The sequence below is a fragment of the Eptesicus fuscus genome, chromosome 22 (genome assembly GCF_027574615.1).
Source record: "Eptesicus fuscus isolate TK198812 chromosome 22, DD_ASM_mEF_20220401, whole genome shotgun sequence".
In the NCBI taxonomy this organism is placed as follows: Eukaryota; Metazoa; Chordata; class Mammalia; order Chiroptera; family Vespertilionidae; genus Eptesicus; species Eptesicus fuscus.
The window spans coordinates 13139207-13153254 of NC_072494.1; the positions used below are offsets into that span (position 1 = coordinate 13139207).

Below are 14048 nucleotides of genomic sequence, written 5' to 3' on the forward strand. Positions count from 1 at the left end.
GGGGGGCTGAGGGGAGGACCTGAAGGGGGGGGTGGCAGGGCAGAAGGGACCCCCGAGCCCTGCCGCCATCAGAGATCCAGCGTCGGGCATCGGGGATCTTCGGACCCAGCAGAAGGATCAGCCACAGGGGAGGTGTCCTCTCAGGGAAGCCAACAAGAGCCCCACCTGCCCCACATCGGGAGTCCCCCTGTCCCCCCCCCCCCCCATCCCGCCCCAGGCCGTGCTGGCGACCACATCAGCCCCCTAACCCCCAGCCTCCATCCCCTTGCCCTCCTCGGACCCTTTCCCCACCTCCAGCTCTCCTCTCAGCCCCCAGTTCCCAGGGCCCCCCGAGACCATCCGACCCTCCAAGTCTTGGCCATCCTGACCCCCATCCTGGGATTTTTGCCAAATCTCTGGGAGGAGCCCATTTGTTTGGGCTGTGCCCCCTGGTGGCATGACAGTGCCTGCCTAGACCCTTGACCCCTGGCCCTCAACTCCCCAGCCTCCTTTGTGTGAGGAGCTGCCCCGCCGCTCAGCACCGGGGTTAGGGGCCCAGGGAAAGCCAGCGCCCACCACTTGCCCTCTGGCCCCTACCGCTCGCCTTCCTGCCGGGCAGCTCCCCCTGGCCCCCAGGCCTCTCCCTGCTCCCCTCGGCCCCTCCTCCCGGGCCGCCCCAATGAAGGAGCCGGATGCCATCAAGCTGTTTGTGGGGCAGATCCCGAGGCATCTGGAGGAAAAGGACCTGAAGCCCATCTTCGAACAGTTTGGTCGGATCTTCGAGCTGACTGTCATCAAGGACAAGTACACGGGGCTGCACAAGGGTGAGGGGCCGGGCCGGGCTGGGAGGCTGGGAGGCTGGGAGGTGGGAGGAGGGTGGACGGAGGCTGAGGGGTGGAGTGCCTGGAAAGGGCCCATCTGGAACGAAAAGAGTTTCTGGGCTGGGGCGTGTGATGAAAGAGTTAAAAGAGGACTCAGCTAGGGTGGCCAGGGGGCCCGGATGGAGGACTAGGGAGGACCTCCTTAGAGAAGTTGTCGAGGGGGCTGCAGAGATGTGGATCCCGGGGACGAGGAGGTGATGTCGTGGATGAACGCGAGGAGCGATGGAGGGATAGGAGGGCTGGTCTGGGAGATAAGCAGCTGTGTGTGTACGTGCGTGTGTGTACTGAGAGTCGAAGCAGCCACAGCTACTATTGGGATGGAGGTCAGGACACAGGGTCAGCTGCTCAACCTGCAAAGTGTAGACATGGACTAGGCAGGGCAGTCCCAGGCCTGCGGAGGGGCACCTGGGAAGCCGGGTAGGAAGGGCAGAGGTTGGTGGAGATCTGGGAAGTGTGTGGGACTCAAAAGTTAAGAGCTGGAGGCCGAGAGGATGCGCCTCAGGCCTGTGCACGTGGCTGAGCAGGGCCGGGCCAGGGTCAGCCCTTGGAGAGCTCCGGCCACTGGGGTCCTCAGGGCCACACGGCCTCCCCCTCCACAGGGGCTCCCGCTGGTGCTCTTCCTTTCCCTTCTCCTCCAGTCCACGCTCCCTTCCCATCTGCCTCCCAGAGAGATGGAGGGAGATGAGGAAATAGGGAAAATGGGAGAGGAGAGGGGTGATGATGACCAAGATGGAGGGAGGTAGAGGCGAAGGAGGAAGAGGAAAGGAGATCAGCTAAGGAAGAGAGGAAACCACAGCACACGCACTTGTCTGGCAATCACATGCCACTTCTCCTCCCCCCACAGAAAGCCCCTCCTCCCAGCAGCCCCCACCCCCACCCCGTGCTCTCCTGCTCCCATCACCTCCACCACTTCAGCCTCCTGGCCTCTGGGTCTCAGTTCCAGGCTCATCAGAATGCCTCCCCCACCCCAGCAGGCAGAACGTGGCAAGAAGGGACCAGCTTCCCAGACCTCATTCTCCTGGGGGTGGGGAGGGGCCCTTTTAGGGAGGGGAGACCCGGGACTCACCCCCACCGGGTCTCTCTGCCCCTGCCCCTCCTCAGGATGTGCCTTCCTGACATACTGTGCCCGCGATTCAGCCCTGAAGGCCCAGAGCGCCCTGCACGAACAGAAGACGCTGCCAGGGGTGAGTCCCGGCCTTCCCAGGGCCAGGGGGCTGAGCGGGGCCTCAGCAGGGGCAGGGGGCCCAACGCCTTCCCAAGACACCGAGTGCCTTTCCCGCCGCCTCTCGCCATCAGGAAGTCCTCTCTCCTTGAGCGTCTCTCTGTCTTGCTGTAGATGCGTTTCTTCTCTTCCGGACCGAAGCGGTTAGCGGAGTAAATGTGGCCTTGGCAAGGCCCAGAGGCAGGCCTAACCCTACCTCCCAACCTGTCCATAGATGACACTTAGCGGGAGGACTCTTGGGTGGGGCGGTTTGGGGAGAAGGCTTTGGACACGACGTGTGGGCAGAGTGAGCGGAGGCACCCAGGCTCTGGGGAGGAAGTCTGGCTGTGAGCTGGGGCGGGGTACCGACTGCTGAGATGGGCACCCGGGCCCTGCTGGCCTGGCATCATTGTACTGGCTTCTGAACTCGCACAGGCTCACCTCATGTCTTCCAAGGAGAGGAGAGCGGAGGAACAGGGCCACCGGGCACCAGGGTGGAGCCGGGCCTGGGCGGGTCCAGGCTGGGAGAAAGCCCAGGGGGCGAGCGCACGTGGGCAGCCACCACAGTGGAGGATCAGGCCCTGCCCCACCAAGGTGGCCTCGCTCCTGCCAGAGCAGGACTCTCTGTCCCTTCCTCTCAGCCAGCCGTGCAGATTCTCCCCGGCCTGGGCGGGCAGGGGCAGGCGTGAAGCGTCTCAGACCGCCCCCCCCCACCCCACCCACACCGACACACACACACACACACACACACACACACACACACTACAGGGAAGGCTGCTGAGCCGTTCACTTTTGCTCTCTAGCTGCTTCTGTTGTCACTAGCGCCGTGAACCCCACAAATACTTCCTGAAAGCTCCCTCCCTCCATCCTCTGAGCAAACAGTTGCTAAGCACCGTCTGGGCGCTGGAGACACACCTGTCCCTGCCTCTGCTCCCCCTCAGGTAGGAATGGAGTGCGGCTGATTCTCCATCTCCTCCTGGGAAGGAAATAGACAAAACGGATGGGTAGAGAGGGTGGGGGCTTCTGGGAAAGTTAGAACGGCTTCAGCCACTTCCAACTCCCACCCTCCAGGGCCTGTGACCAGCCCTCTGTGGCCCTCAGCCCTGAGGATGGCTAGGACGGCCAATCAACGGCCAGCTCCCTGCTGTCACCCCCTGTCTGATCTCTGTGGGTGGCGAGGTGGCCCAGAACAGCCACTGCTCACAGAGTTCAGGTCTGTGCATGTGTGTGGGCAGGCTTGGAATCCCAGGAGCACGTGTGTGCACACATGCACGCGTGTGTGGCAGCCAACAGGCCAGGTGTGTGGGATGGGCCCACGCATCCCTGGGAAGCCTGGTGCCTGTCGCGCGACATGGCAGCGTTCCCTCCTCTCCCTTTCCTCTCTGGAGGCCCCTGACAAAGCAACAGTTTTCACCCCACGGCTGTTTGTCTCTTTTCCCCTCATCTCCCCGTCTCTCAGAGCCCCCGCGGAAACGGAGGGGCAAGGGAGAGGGGGAGAGGAAGGGAGACTGGAGCTGGGGTGTGAGCCCAGGCCCCTGGGGCCAGCTGGGTGCTGTCCCCTCCAGCTGCCGGGGTGGCTCAGGCAGGGCTCCCTCCTGGGTGTGGAGAGGCGCTGGGTCCCCCTCCAGAGGAAATGGGCCGGGGGCGGGGGGGGGAGGTGAGGGAGACGCGCACCCCAGTTAATGATTGTCTAGCCGGCCCCCAGCTCCCAGGAGACACCGACTTCTCCACATTGGCCCCTGCCCCAGAGGGCACGATGCAGAGGGACCTGGCAGAGCCTCTAGCAGGAAATGAGGGGCTCTATCCTCCAGCGGGGCCCCCTGCTGAGGCTCGGGGGAGCAGACCAGGGCGGTCTAGGGAGCAGATGTCCTGACCCTTCGTGTTGCCAGGTCTTTTCTCTGCCCCAGCCATCCTGGCAGCATTGACAGTGTGTGTGTGTGTGTGTGTGTGTGTGTGTGTGTGTGCAGGTGCAGTGTGTGTGCGCAGTGTGTGTGTGCAGTGTGTGTGTGCAGTGTATGTGTGCAGTGTGTGTGTGCAGTGTGTGTGCAGTGTGTGTGTGCCAGCTCTTGCACAATTGTGCGCAGTGTGTGTGTGTGCAGTGTGTGTGTGCAGTGTGTGTGTGTGTGTGTGTGTGTGTGTGTGTGTGTGTGTGCGCCAGCTCTTGCACAATTGTGCTGGGAAGTTCTCCTGTGTCCCATCCGCATGCCCCCCTAGGGCAGGTTCTCTTCTGAGGGGCTCAAGGCCTCCTCCTTTCTCCCCGCTCTGTCACTCCAGAACCAGGGCGCTGCCACTGTATTAGGTGATGCTTCGGGCTGCCCAGAGAAAGGCTGGGGGCTGGGCCTCTGACTGCCGAGCCCCACTTCCTTTCTCTCCCCTAAGGGCACCCAGGAGTGGCTCTGCCACAGGTGCCTGGATTCCTCCTGGGAGCGGGGTGTGGCCTCCTGGAGGTGGGTGTGAGGGGTTCCCCCTGGCCTGCCTTCCCCCCCACTACTTGGGCCAAAATCCCACTCTGGGGACATGGCCCGGTCGGCTTCTGTGGGGCAGTGGGCTCAGGTGCCATGGAAGGACCTGCGTGTGGTCTGGGTCGCCGGGCACAGGTCTGCAGCCGGGAGTGGCGGGCGCTGGGCCTGCGCCCTCGGGAGAGAGGAGCTCTTCTTGGAAGTGGGGTCTTACAAGTGACCACGCTGGGGAGGGGTCCTCAGCCCTCTTGGTTGGAGTCCAAATAGCCCCCTTCTTCTTTGGGAGGCGCCTGGGAGGCCTCCTCACCTGGTGGTGGTAGCCAGGGGAGAGGCAGCAGGGCTGGGTTGCTAGGTAAACAGAGCCCAGCTGGACTCAGGGGAGGGGGCAGGTGTGCCTGAGCTGAGCTAACAAAGACTCCCTTTCCCACAGGAAGTGCCAGGCCGAGAGGAGGAGGCCGCGACAGGGCACTGGGGGCCACCAGGGAGGTTGCTGGGAGGGCGAGTGGGAGCTTCTGGCCGTGTGGTCTGGGCTGCGGGCTGCACACTCGTGTGCGCCTTTGTGCGGATCCTCATCAGCCGGGGACGGGGACTGATGTGCTATTTTTGTGCCTGTGCGGGGAGGGGCATCCTCTCTCTCTGGCCCCAGGTTCCCCATCCCCAACTAGAACAGCAAATCCCCAGGGGCCTGTTGGGAAGGGGTCAGTGGCAACCACGAGAATTCCCGGACACGGGCACCCTGGTTCTGGTTCGTGTGTGTGTGTGTGTGTGTGTGTGTGTGTGTGTGTGTGTGTGTGGTCTGCCTACTGAGGGGCCTGTGAGGCACTTCCTGATGGCTTGGGTGACAGTACAGGACAAGGAGGGTGCAAGACCAGGAGCCTGAGCATCTGCCCCCCAGCCCTTGCTCTGCACACACTCCCTCTCTCCTGAGGAGAAGGGACCGCAGACGGGATAATCCCAGATTGGTGGAGGATAAAGCTGGAGGAGATTGGCCTGAGGATTTGGGTGACCCCCCTCCCCAACCAGCTGCTCTCAGGTCCAGGGGTGGGGGTGGGGCGGGGCAGGACTACCAGTTGAGGTGGGGCTTAGATTCGATCCAGGGCCCAGCCAGACTGACTGGGATCCCCGGGAAGAAGGTTGGGGCGGGGGAGCGGGGGGGCGGGGGGGGGGCGGGGAACCATGGTGTCTGCCTTCTCTGTGTGGAGTGAGGATTAAGCTCTCCCGGCTGGAACACTGAAGCTGAGGGGAGCCTGGCCAAGACCGCCCGATCCAGCTGTTCCACAGATGAGTCAACTTCGGCCCAGAGGAGAGAAATGACTGGTCCGAGGTCACCCAGCTATTGGGTGCAGGGCCAGTCCCCCAAGCCCAGGGCCCCCCTGAGGGTCACGTTAGCCCCGCCCTCAGCATGTAGACGAATAGCTTTTTCGTTAACTTGTTTTTGGTCACTGGAACTAGGCCTGCCCTGCCATCGGATGAGTGGGGTGACCAGGTGTGTCCCCGTCGGTCAAAGTCCTTATTAGCAAAACATGTTCAGTCAGGGAAGACCGAGCCTTGCCCCTCCCTCTCTGGTCCCCAAGATGCTCCCCACCCCGGCGGCAAAGGAAACCAACCTGCAGGAGTCACTCCCGAGGCCTCTCCCCGCGAGAACCCGGGAGTGGAACTGGGACGTCTGCGTTTCCGCTGAACAAAAGGGAGACGCTGCGGGAGAGCACGGGGGGTGGGGGTGGGGGGCTCCGGGCACAGGGAAAACAGGGAGAATCTCGAAAGGGCCCGGGACAGCAACCTCCTCCAGAGCGGCCTGACTGTGAGACACCAAGGGTTCGATCAGGGGGAGGGAGGGAGGGAGGGAGGACAGCATGCCCGCCCCCCCGCAGGGCCAGCTCAGCATGCCTCCCTCCAGGAACCTTCTGGGCCCCCTCCCCCACCGCTCAGCCCCCACCCAATCCTTCACCCTCAGCATACCCTGTTCCCACCCCCCTCCCCACTCCTTCTACGGTGAGCGAGCAGCAGAAGTGATGACGTCACCACGGTCGCCAGGGCGACGGGGACGGATAAATCAGGCTGAGTGGGCGGTTGCCATGGCGCACATTCTCCCGTTGCCACGGAGACTGGGCATCTGCTCCCTTTGTGCTGCCCGAATGCCTTCCCCCTGGGGTCAAGAGGTGTAGGGGGGGCAGAAAGCGAGGCAGACACTCCTCTAGGGGTCAGAAGGAAGTTGGGGCGTCTGTGGGGTCTCCCTCAGTGCAGCGTCTTCTCTGGGGCTTCTGAGGGGGGCCTGCGTTGCTCCCGTGCAGAAGTGCACCAGCTCTTGTGGGCCAGCCCATTGGCTGGGCTCCGTCTCAGGACCAGTCCCGTGGGCAGCCCCCTTCACCCCCGAGGAGAACAGCCCCCTTCACCCCCGAGGAGAACAGCCCCCTTCACCCTGAGGAGAGCAGCCCCCTTCACCCTGAGGAGAGCAGCCCCCTTCACCCTGAGGAGAGCAGCCCCCTTCATCCCCGAGGAGAGCAGCCCCTGTCCCTGGCCAGGCCGTCTGGGGCCTTACCTGAGCCTGGTGCCGTGCCCATGAGCATCCTTCTCGACATCCGATCCTTCCTCGGCCTCTGATCCCCTCTGGTCCTAATCCTGATAAGAGCAAGCCCATCCCTTCCTTCCCACCCGCACGTCAGAGGGCTGGGCAGCCTCCGGGGCCTGGGTGCCCGCCCTCTTGCCTCTCTGCAGGTCCCGGCCTGGGGAGGGCTCTTGGGTGTCCGAGGAGGTCCCCAGCGCGTGCCTTCTCTTCTCTCCTTCAGATGAACAGACCAATCCAGGTGAAGCCAGCCGACAGCGAGAGCCGAGGAGGTAGGTTCTGTACCTGTGGACTCAGTCCCTTCCCCTCCACCCGCCAGGCCAGGGCTGGGAGTAGCTGTGGGCAGCCTTTCTGGAGGAGGAAAGCCAGGACTGTGAAGGGTTCCCAGTCAAGGCTGGCATAGGAGTCGGTGTGGCCCGAGGGGAGGGGGTTCAGCCCATCATAGAGATGGCAAAACTGAGGCCCCGAGAGGAATGCAAGTCCTTCAGAAACGGGATAGGCCCTCTGTGTAACTGTGCCCACCCCACAACCATCACCCCTTTCACACCCAAAGCCACTGGTCCCCGGGGTGAGTGTCTGGAGCTGCAGGGAAGAGCTGCAGGGAAAGGGTGGGGCAGTGGGAAAGGCCCCTCCTCCTGCCCCCTGTCCCCCAGAAGACCGGAAGCTCTTTGTGGGGATGCTCGGGAAGCAGCAGACAGATGAGGACGTCCGGAAGATGTTCGAGCCTTTTGGGACCATAGACGAGTGCACTGTGCTGCGGGGGCCAGATGGCACCAGCAAAGGTAGCCCCCGCCACCCCCTCCTCATGCCCGGGCCCTCCGGCCCGCCTGCCCCTGGCCCGCTGGTTTCTTGGGCAATGGGGACAGCGGGGGCCTCAAAGTGGGCGCTCACCCTCCTTTCCTCCTCGCCCGGAATTCCTAGGCTGCGCCTTCGTGAAGTTCCAGACCCACGCCGAGGCCCAGGCAGCTATCAACACCCTGCACAGCAGCCGGACCCTGCCGGTGAGCCCCCGCCCCCGCCCCTCACCCCACCCTCAGGCCTCTGGCCCGCCTGGCCCGCAGCCAGCCCTGCCTCAGAGGGGCCAGTCCATTCCCGACGGGGCCTTTGAATGAGCTGGGAAAGAATTTTCTGGCAGAAGAATCCAACTTGTTAGGGACACCTTCACGTTTCAAAAAGCATCTCCCTACCTTCCGTCTCTCGTCCCTGTCCCTCATCTTCAGTCCAAATGCCCTCACCCTCCTCTCCTCCCGCCACCATCCCTCAGCCTCTTCTCATCTCCCACCTCTTCTCCACCTTCCCATCCCCCGCCCGCCCTCACTGGCTGGGCCTCAGGACACTTACTCAGAGGCCCCACATGCCCCGGCCCATGAGCAGTGGGTCAGGGGCTGCACTCATGGGGTGCGGAGCCAACACCTATGCCACAACCAGCTGCCTCCCCAGGAGGCGCGCCCGCTCCCGAGGCCTCCAGCAGGGGGTCAGCAGGCCCTTAGCCAGGGACCTGTGCGGCGCTGGGTAGAGAAGTGCATTCGATTCCGGCTCTACAAGCCTTGCAAACGTTCCAGTTTGGCTTCTATTTGGTGCAAACTGGCATTCAAATTTGGGGCTGCATCCCCTAAGCCTGAGGACGGGGGTGTGGGGCTGGGAGTTGAGGTAAGGGGGTGGGGCAGCAGCAAGGCCTGACCAGCCTGAGATTAACCTGACCCCCCCCCCCACACACACACACACCGAGAGGATTTCCGGCTCCAAATCCTCGTGGAGAAGCCAGCGATGCCCCTGCATGCCGGGCCCTTCCTTTCCGCACGTGCCTTCGCCTTCTCAGCGTGTTCTGGCCTCTTGCACTTCCCGGCCGGGGGGGGGGGGGGGGGGTGGGGTGGGGATGGGGGGGGGTAAACCTGCCCATTGGACAGAGGCGCTCTGATGGCTGCTTTCCCAGAGGCCACGCCAGGTGTGGGCCTGAGCCAGGTCCCGGGGGCTCTGGGGGAGAGCCCGCCTGTCCCCCTGACCGCCTGCGGGCCCGTGCCCAGGGCGCCTCGTCCAGCCTGGTGGTGAAGTTCGCCGACACGGAGAAGGAGCGAGGTCTCCGCCGGATGCAGCAGGTGGCCACCCAGCTGGGCATGTTCAGCCCCATCGCCCTCCAGTTTGGAGCCTACAGCGCCTACACCCAGGCCGTGAGCACAGCCCCTGCGCTGGCCCGTCCCCGCTCCTCCGGGGTCCTGCCCCCGCCCTCCCAGTGCCCAGGCCGGGTTGGGCAGGGAGCCGGGCAGGGCACGGGCCCACGCTCCTCTCCTCCCGCCCCAGCTGATGCAGCAGCAGGCGGCCCTGGTGGCGGCTCACAGTGCCTACCTCAGCCCCATGGCCACCATGGCTGCCGTGCAGATGCAACACATGGCCGCCATCAACGCCAATGGCCTCATCGCCACCCCCATCACCCCGTCCTCAGGTAAGGGCCGGGCGGGGCAGGGGCGCGGGGGGCCCAGGGGCGGCTCGCCCAGAGAGCACCCTGCGCCCTCCCTCTGCCCGCGGACTTGCTGACCGGCCGTCTGCATCTGTGTGTCGGCTCCTCTGCTCTGTCTCTGTCCCTTTCTCCTCCCAGGAACCAGCACCCCTCCTGCCATCGCTGCCACGCCTGTCTCGGCGATCCCTGCCGCCCTGGGCGTCAACGGCTACAGCCCGGTGCCCACCCAGCCGGCCGGGCAGCCTGCTCCTGATGCTCTGTATCCCAACGGGGTTCACCCCTACCCAGGTGGGGGTCCCTGCTGCCCACCCCTCGCCCAGCCGCCCTCCAGCCACCACTCCCGCCGGCAGCTGTGCCATACCTCCCGGCTCCAGGCCTGGGGTTAGAAGGCCTCCTGCTCTGTCACCCTGGGCGGGGGCGTTCCTTCCCGTCCTCAGCCAGGGCAGCTGAGGCGCCGAGAGGCAAAGGGACTTGTCCGGGGTTGCTCAGCCGGTCAGACTCAAGTCTCGCCAATGTCAGGGGGGCCCGTGCATGCCCACCCTCTCAGGTGAGGCTCGGGTCCCCACCTGCCGGCCTCTGCTCTGCCCCCCCAGCCCAGAGCCCCGCGGCCCCCGTGGACCCCCTGCAGCAGGCCTACGCGGGGATGCAGCACTACACAGGTGAGCCCCAGGCCTGGCCCAGGGGGAGGGATGAAAGGCGAGAGAGGCCCAGAGCTGGGTCTGGGCAGCTCCTCCTCTGACACCTCTCAGCCCTGCCAACTCCATGGCCTGGGCCGGGGGCGGGGAGACAGGGCTGGCGGGAGCCCCAGGAGCTCTCTGTCTCCCCACCCCAGCAGCCTACCCAGCAGCCTACAGCCTGGTTGCGCCTGCGTTCCCGCAGCCTCCTGCCCTGGTCGCCCAGCAGCCCCCGCCCCCACCCCAGCAGCAGCAGCAGCAGCAGCAGCAGCAACAGCAGCAGCAGCAGCAGCAACAGCAGCAGCAACAGCAGCGGGAAGGTGCGGCCTGGGCGGCCCAGCTGACAGCCTTGGGGATCGGGGTGCCCTGGTCGAGGGCTTGGACTCCCTCATGCCAGGGCCAAGCCCAGCTCTGGCCCCGTGGGTGGGGAGAGGTGGCTGGCACCCTGGCCCGTGTTGGTCCTCCCAGGACCCGCTCTCCCAGGCCTTTGCTCCCGAGTCTGTCCCCCAGGAACCAAGCTCTTCCTGTCTGTTGCCACCCAGGCCCTGACGGCTGCAACATCTTCATCTACCACCTGCCCCAGGAGTTCACGGACTCGGAGATCCTCCAGATGTTCGTCCCCTTTGGCCACGTCATCTCAGCCAAAGTCTTTGTTGACCGGGCCACCAATCAGAGCAAGTGTTTTGGTAAGAATATGATGACCTAGAACAGTGGTCGGCAAACCGCGGCTCGCGAGCCACATGCGGCTCTTTGGCCCCTTGACTGTGGCTCTTCCACAAAATACCACGTGCGGGCGCGCGCACACAGTGCGATTGAAACTTCGTGGCCCATGCGCAGAAGTCGGTTTTCGGCCTGGGCGAGTCTATTTTGAAGAAGTGGCGTTAGAACGTTCAAGGGGCCAAAGAGCCGCATGTGGCTCGCGAGCCGCGGTTTGCCGACCACTGGACTAGAAGATACATTATGGCACATTTTTGCCAAATTCCAAACGAGGACAAGGCCTGAGACACTTGAAGCACTGATGGTTGCAGTGGGCCCAGTATTGGGGATCCAGATTGTCCGAGAGTCAGAAAACCCCACCATTTTTGCTCACCGGACATCCCCTCCCAGCTGCCGCCCAGGCCTGTCTCTTCTCCAGAAAACCAGGGTCCCCTTTTCCCTTGCGACCGGTAAACCCACGCTCCATGGGGTCTGGGGGCTCTGCGAGGGGATGTCTGGTTCCGGAAGGAAGGCATCAGGAGTCGGCTAGTTGCCTCCAGGCCTCTGCCTGCAAGGCTCAGGGGAGAAAGCCAGCGTTCTTGTCCTCCTGCTTCAGAAGTCATTCAGGGTCCCGAGGCGGTGTTTTCAGCGGGGGGTTCACAACCGCCCAGGCCGAGGAAGGGGCTCGCTGGGAAGAAGGTCCCAGTGTGAGTGGCTGGGCTGCTGCACTCCCTCAGCCGTCCACCGAGGCCCCTGCCTGCCTGCCTGCCGCGTGCTGGGCCTTTTCTAGGCCTTAAGGGACCGGCAGGCAGCAGGTGGTGCTGGGCCGGCCTTATGCCCCTCTCACCGCAGGCTTTGTGAGTTTCGACAATCCGGCCAGCGCCCAGGCTGCCATCCAGGCCATGAACGGTTTCCAGATTGGCATGAAGCGCCTCAAAGTCCAGCTGAAGCGGCCTAAGGATGCCAACCGGCCCTACTGAGGGCCCCAGGTGGGTCCCGTTCCCGTCCCGTGACTTCTCCACAGCTGGTGGCTGTGGTCTGTGTTCTGGGCACACCCTGCAGCCAGGCCCTCCCTCAGACTGCTCCCCCCGCCCCCCCGCCCCCGCTTCCCCACGGCCTCAGGGATGCCCTGCTTCTGGCTGGTTTTCAGTCATCCAAGTCTCACCCCCCAACACACACACACACACACACACATACACACAAGAGAGAGCAAAGTCTATATATCTGTGTGCACTCCCCAGGTCTTCCCTAATATCTGGTCTCGTTGTCTGCTGTGTCCATGTGTCTGTGTGTGTCTCGCTGGTTTTCCTTTGGGTTGGAGTGGAATTGTGGGAGTCGGGTTTGAGGATGGCCGTAGACTCACCGGCTGCTGGAATGTCAGGTCCCGGTGCCCTGGGCTCCAGGTGGTTTTTATGTGGCAGTGGACCCAGGGGACAGTGGAGAGTGCACAGAGCAGGCTGGGGGGAGTCCCCGCCTCGGGCCTCCCGGGAGCAGCTCTGGTTCAGGTGGCGGAGGCTGCGATGCTGGACTCTGTGAATTTCACTGAAGGGGCCCCTCCCCCCCATTGCCCTTCACCCCCAACCTCACAGCCTAGAGCTGTGAGCTTTGGTTCCTTTTATGTTGTTTAACCTCCTTTGGACCAAACCCCCGAAAAAATACAACCCAAGAACAATACCCACATTTTCTGTTTCTCCCCCTTTCCCCCCAATCCTGGCTGCTTAACTCCCCCCACCCTGGGGGCCCCCAGCCCAGGGCCCGTGTCCATTGTCGGCCGAAGCCCCCATCCCCGGACCCCTGCTCCGGGCCCCTGTAAGTTGCATGGAACGAGCGTGTTGTCTTTGGAGCCGATTGTTTGTTATTTGGGGAGGGGGCCGCGGAGGGAAGCGCCCCCAGCCCAGGGTCAGGGCCGGGGCAGCTCGCGGGATGTGCTTGGTTGACAGTGGTTGGTGACTGTGGTCTGTGTTCTGTGCATTTCTCCCTGGCTTTCTTCGTTCCTTCCCGAAAGGAATGAGAGCACTCCTGGGGGCCCGGCCCCCCCCCCCCCCCGCCTGCTCTGCCCTCCCCTTTGCCCTCTGCTCTCTCCTCAGGTGTCTGTCCCAACACCGCACCTGCTCCTCTTCCTCCTCCGAGTTCTCTCTGCCTGCCTGTCTGCTGTCTCCTGGCCTCTCCCCCTCGGGTCCCTGTCTGTATCTTCTGATCTTTCTGTTCTCACGGGCTGTTTGAGTATTTCCTTCCTAATACCTTTGGTTTCTTGTATCATCTGCCCTCCCTCCCACCTCCTCCATCCCTGCCCCTTGTCCAAAGGCTGGGGGCCGGATGGTTCAGTTTGGACTGAGGCCTTCCTGGTGACATGCCTTCCTCAGCCACTCCAGCCGCCTCCCCCTCCCCCCCGCCAGGACCTGCGTGGGCCGCCTTCCCCATGGCGTCACCGTGTCTCCTTCCTCCACAGGTCGGGACGCCACAGGAAGGGGCTCAGCCCGGCCGGCCCTCTCCGCACACCTCTGGGCCTCCACTGGGCTCTGGGGGACAGGACACACCCACTCCTGCCACCGCCTCTCCGCAAGGGCCCGTTTCCTCCCAGGTGCCCTCTGGCCTTTGTGAGGGAGCGAGGGACAGGCCTGAAGGCTCGGGGTACCTGCCTTCTGCGGGGGCTCCTGTACCGGGCCTCCTGCGCCCAGCTTTCGCACCCGCGTCCCCCCCAGGGGCCTGTTCTAGCTGAGCAGTGGGAGGGCCACGGGGCTCCCACAGGCTCCCCACCCGCCCACCCCAGCCTCTTCCCCACATCAGGGGTCTCTCAGAAGCTGGTTCTTGCTCCGTGCCACCCTCAGCTAGAGGTAGGACACCCCTAAACCCTGGGCTCCCAGCCCTAAAACTCACTGCCTCCCTAAGGGCCCCCTCTAAGGAGGGTGTGGGGGAGCCCTGAGGGCTGCCTCTCCGCCAGTCAGCCACAGAGACCCTCCTCCTTTCATGAGGAAAAGACCTCCCCGAACCCCTAAAAATGTTTACAGTCTCTGCTGGTCCCCTCCGTGTAAATACCACCACCAGCCCGGCCCGGCCCGGACGCTGCCATCTCTCTTCGGGGAGTTTAGACAATGTTTCCCTTGGATTTCTTCTCTCTTGATTTCTCCCTTTGCTTTGGG

The 14048-nt window shown here is 63.9% G+C and overlaps 1 protein-coding gene across 2 annotated transcripts; it reads left to right on the forward strand.

The window, feature by feature from the left end:
• The first annotated feature begins 658 nt into the window (after positions 1–658).
• Positions 659–13628, forward strand: CELF3 (CUGBP Elav-like family member 3). 2 transcript variants are annotated; one of them, XM_008147268.3, is made up of 13 exons: positions 659–803; positions 1962–2044; positions 7307–7355; positions 7737–7865; positions 8005–8084; positions 9108–9251; positions 9382–9523; positions 9677–9826; positions 10132–10197; positions 10371–10532; positions 10755–10898; positions 11761–11897; positions 13358–13628. In XM_008147268.3, exons 1-12 carry the CDS (start codon positions 659–661, stop codon positions 11886–11888), a joined length of 1422 nt encoding a protein of 473 aa, XP_008145490.1. In that variant the 3' UTR covers positions 11889–11897; positions 13358–13628. The 2 variants fall into 2 exon arrangements, with proteins under 2 accessions (XP_008145490.1, XP_008145491.1); XM_008147269.3 differs by having other exon boundaries at positions 10374–10532.
• Positions 13629–14048: the final 420 nt, after the last annotated feature.

What these genes read in the sequence shown, in the direction of transcription:
- CELF3 (XM_008147268.3), top strand. Translation starts at nt 659, where the DNA reads ATGAAGGAGCCGGATGCCATCAAGCTGTTTGTGGGGCAGATCCCGAGG. An exon ending in GCCAGATGGCACCAGCAAAG is followed by an intron (nt 7,866 to 8,004) that starts GTAGCCCCCGCC and finishes CGGAATTCCTAG; the next exon opens with GCTGCGCCTTCGTGAAGTTC. An exon ending in ACAGCGCCTACACCCAGGCC is followed by an intron (nt 9,252 to 9,381) that starts GTGAGCACAGCC and finishes CTCCCGCCCCAG; the next exon opens with CTGATGCAGCAGCAGGCGGC.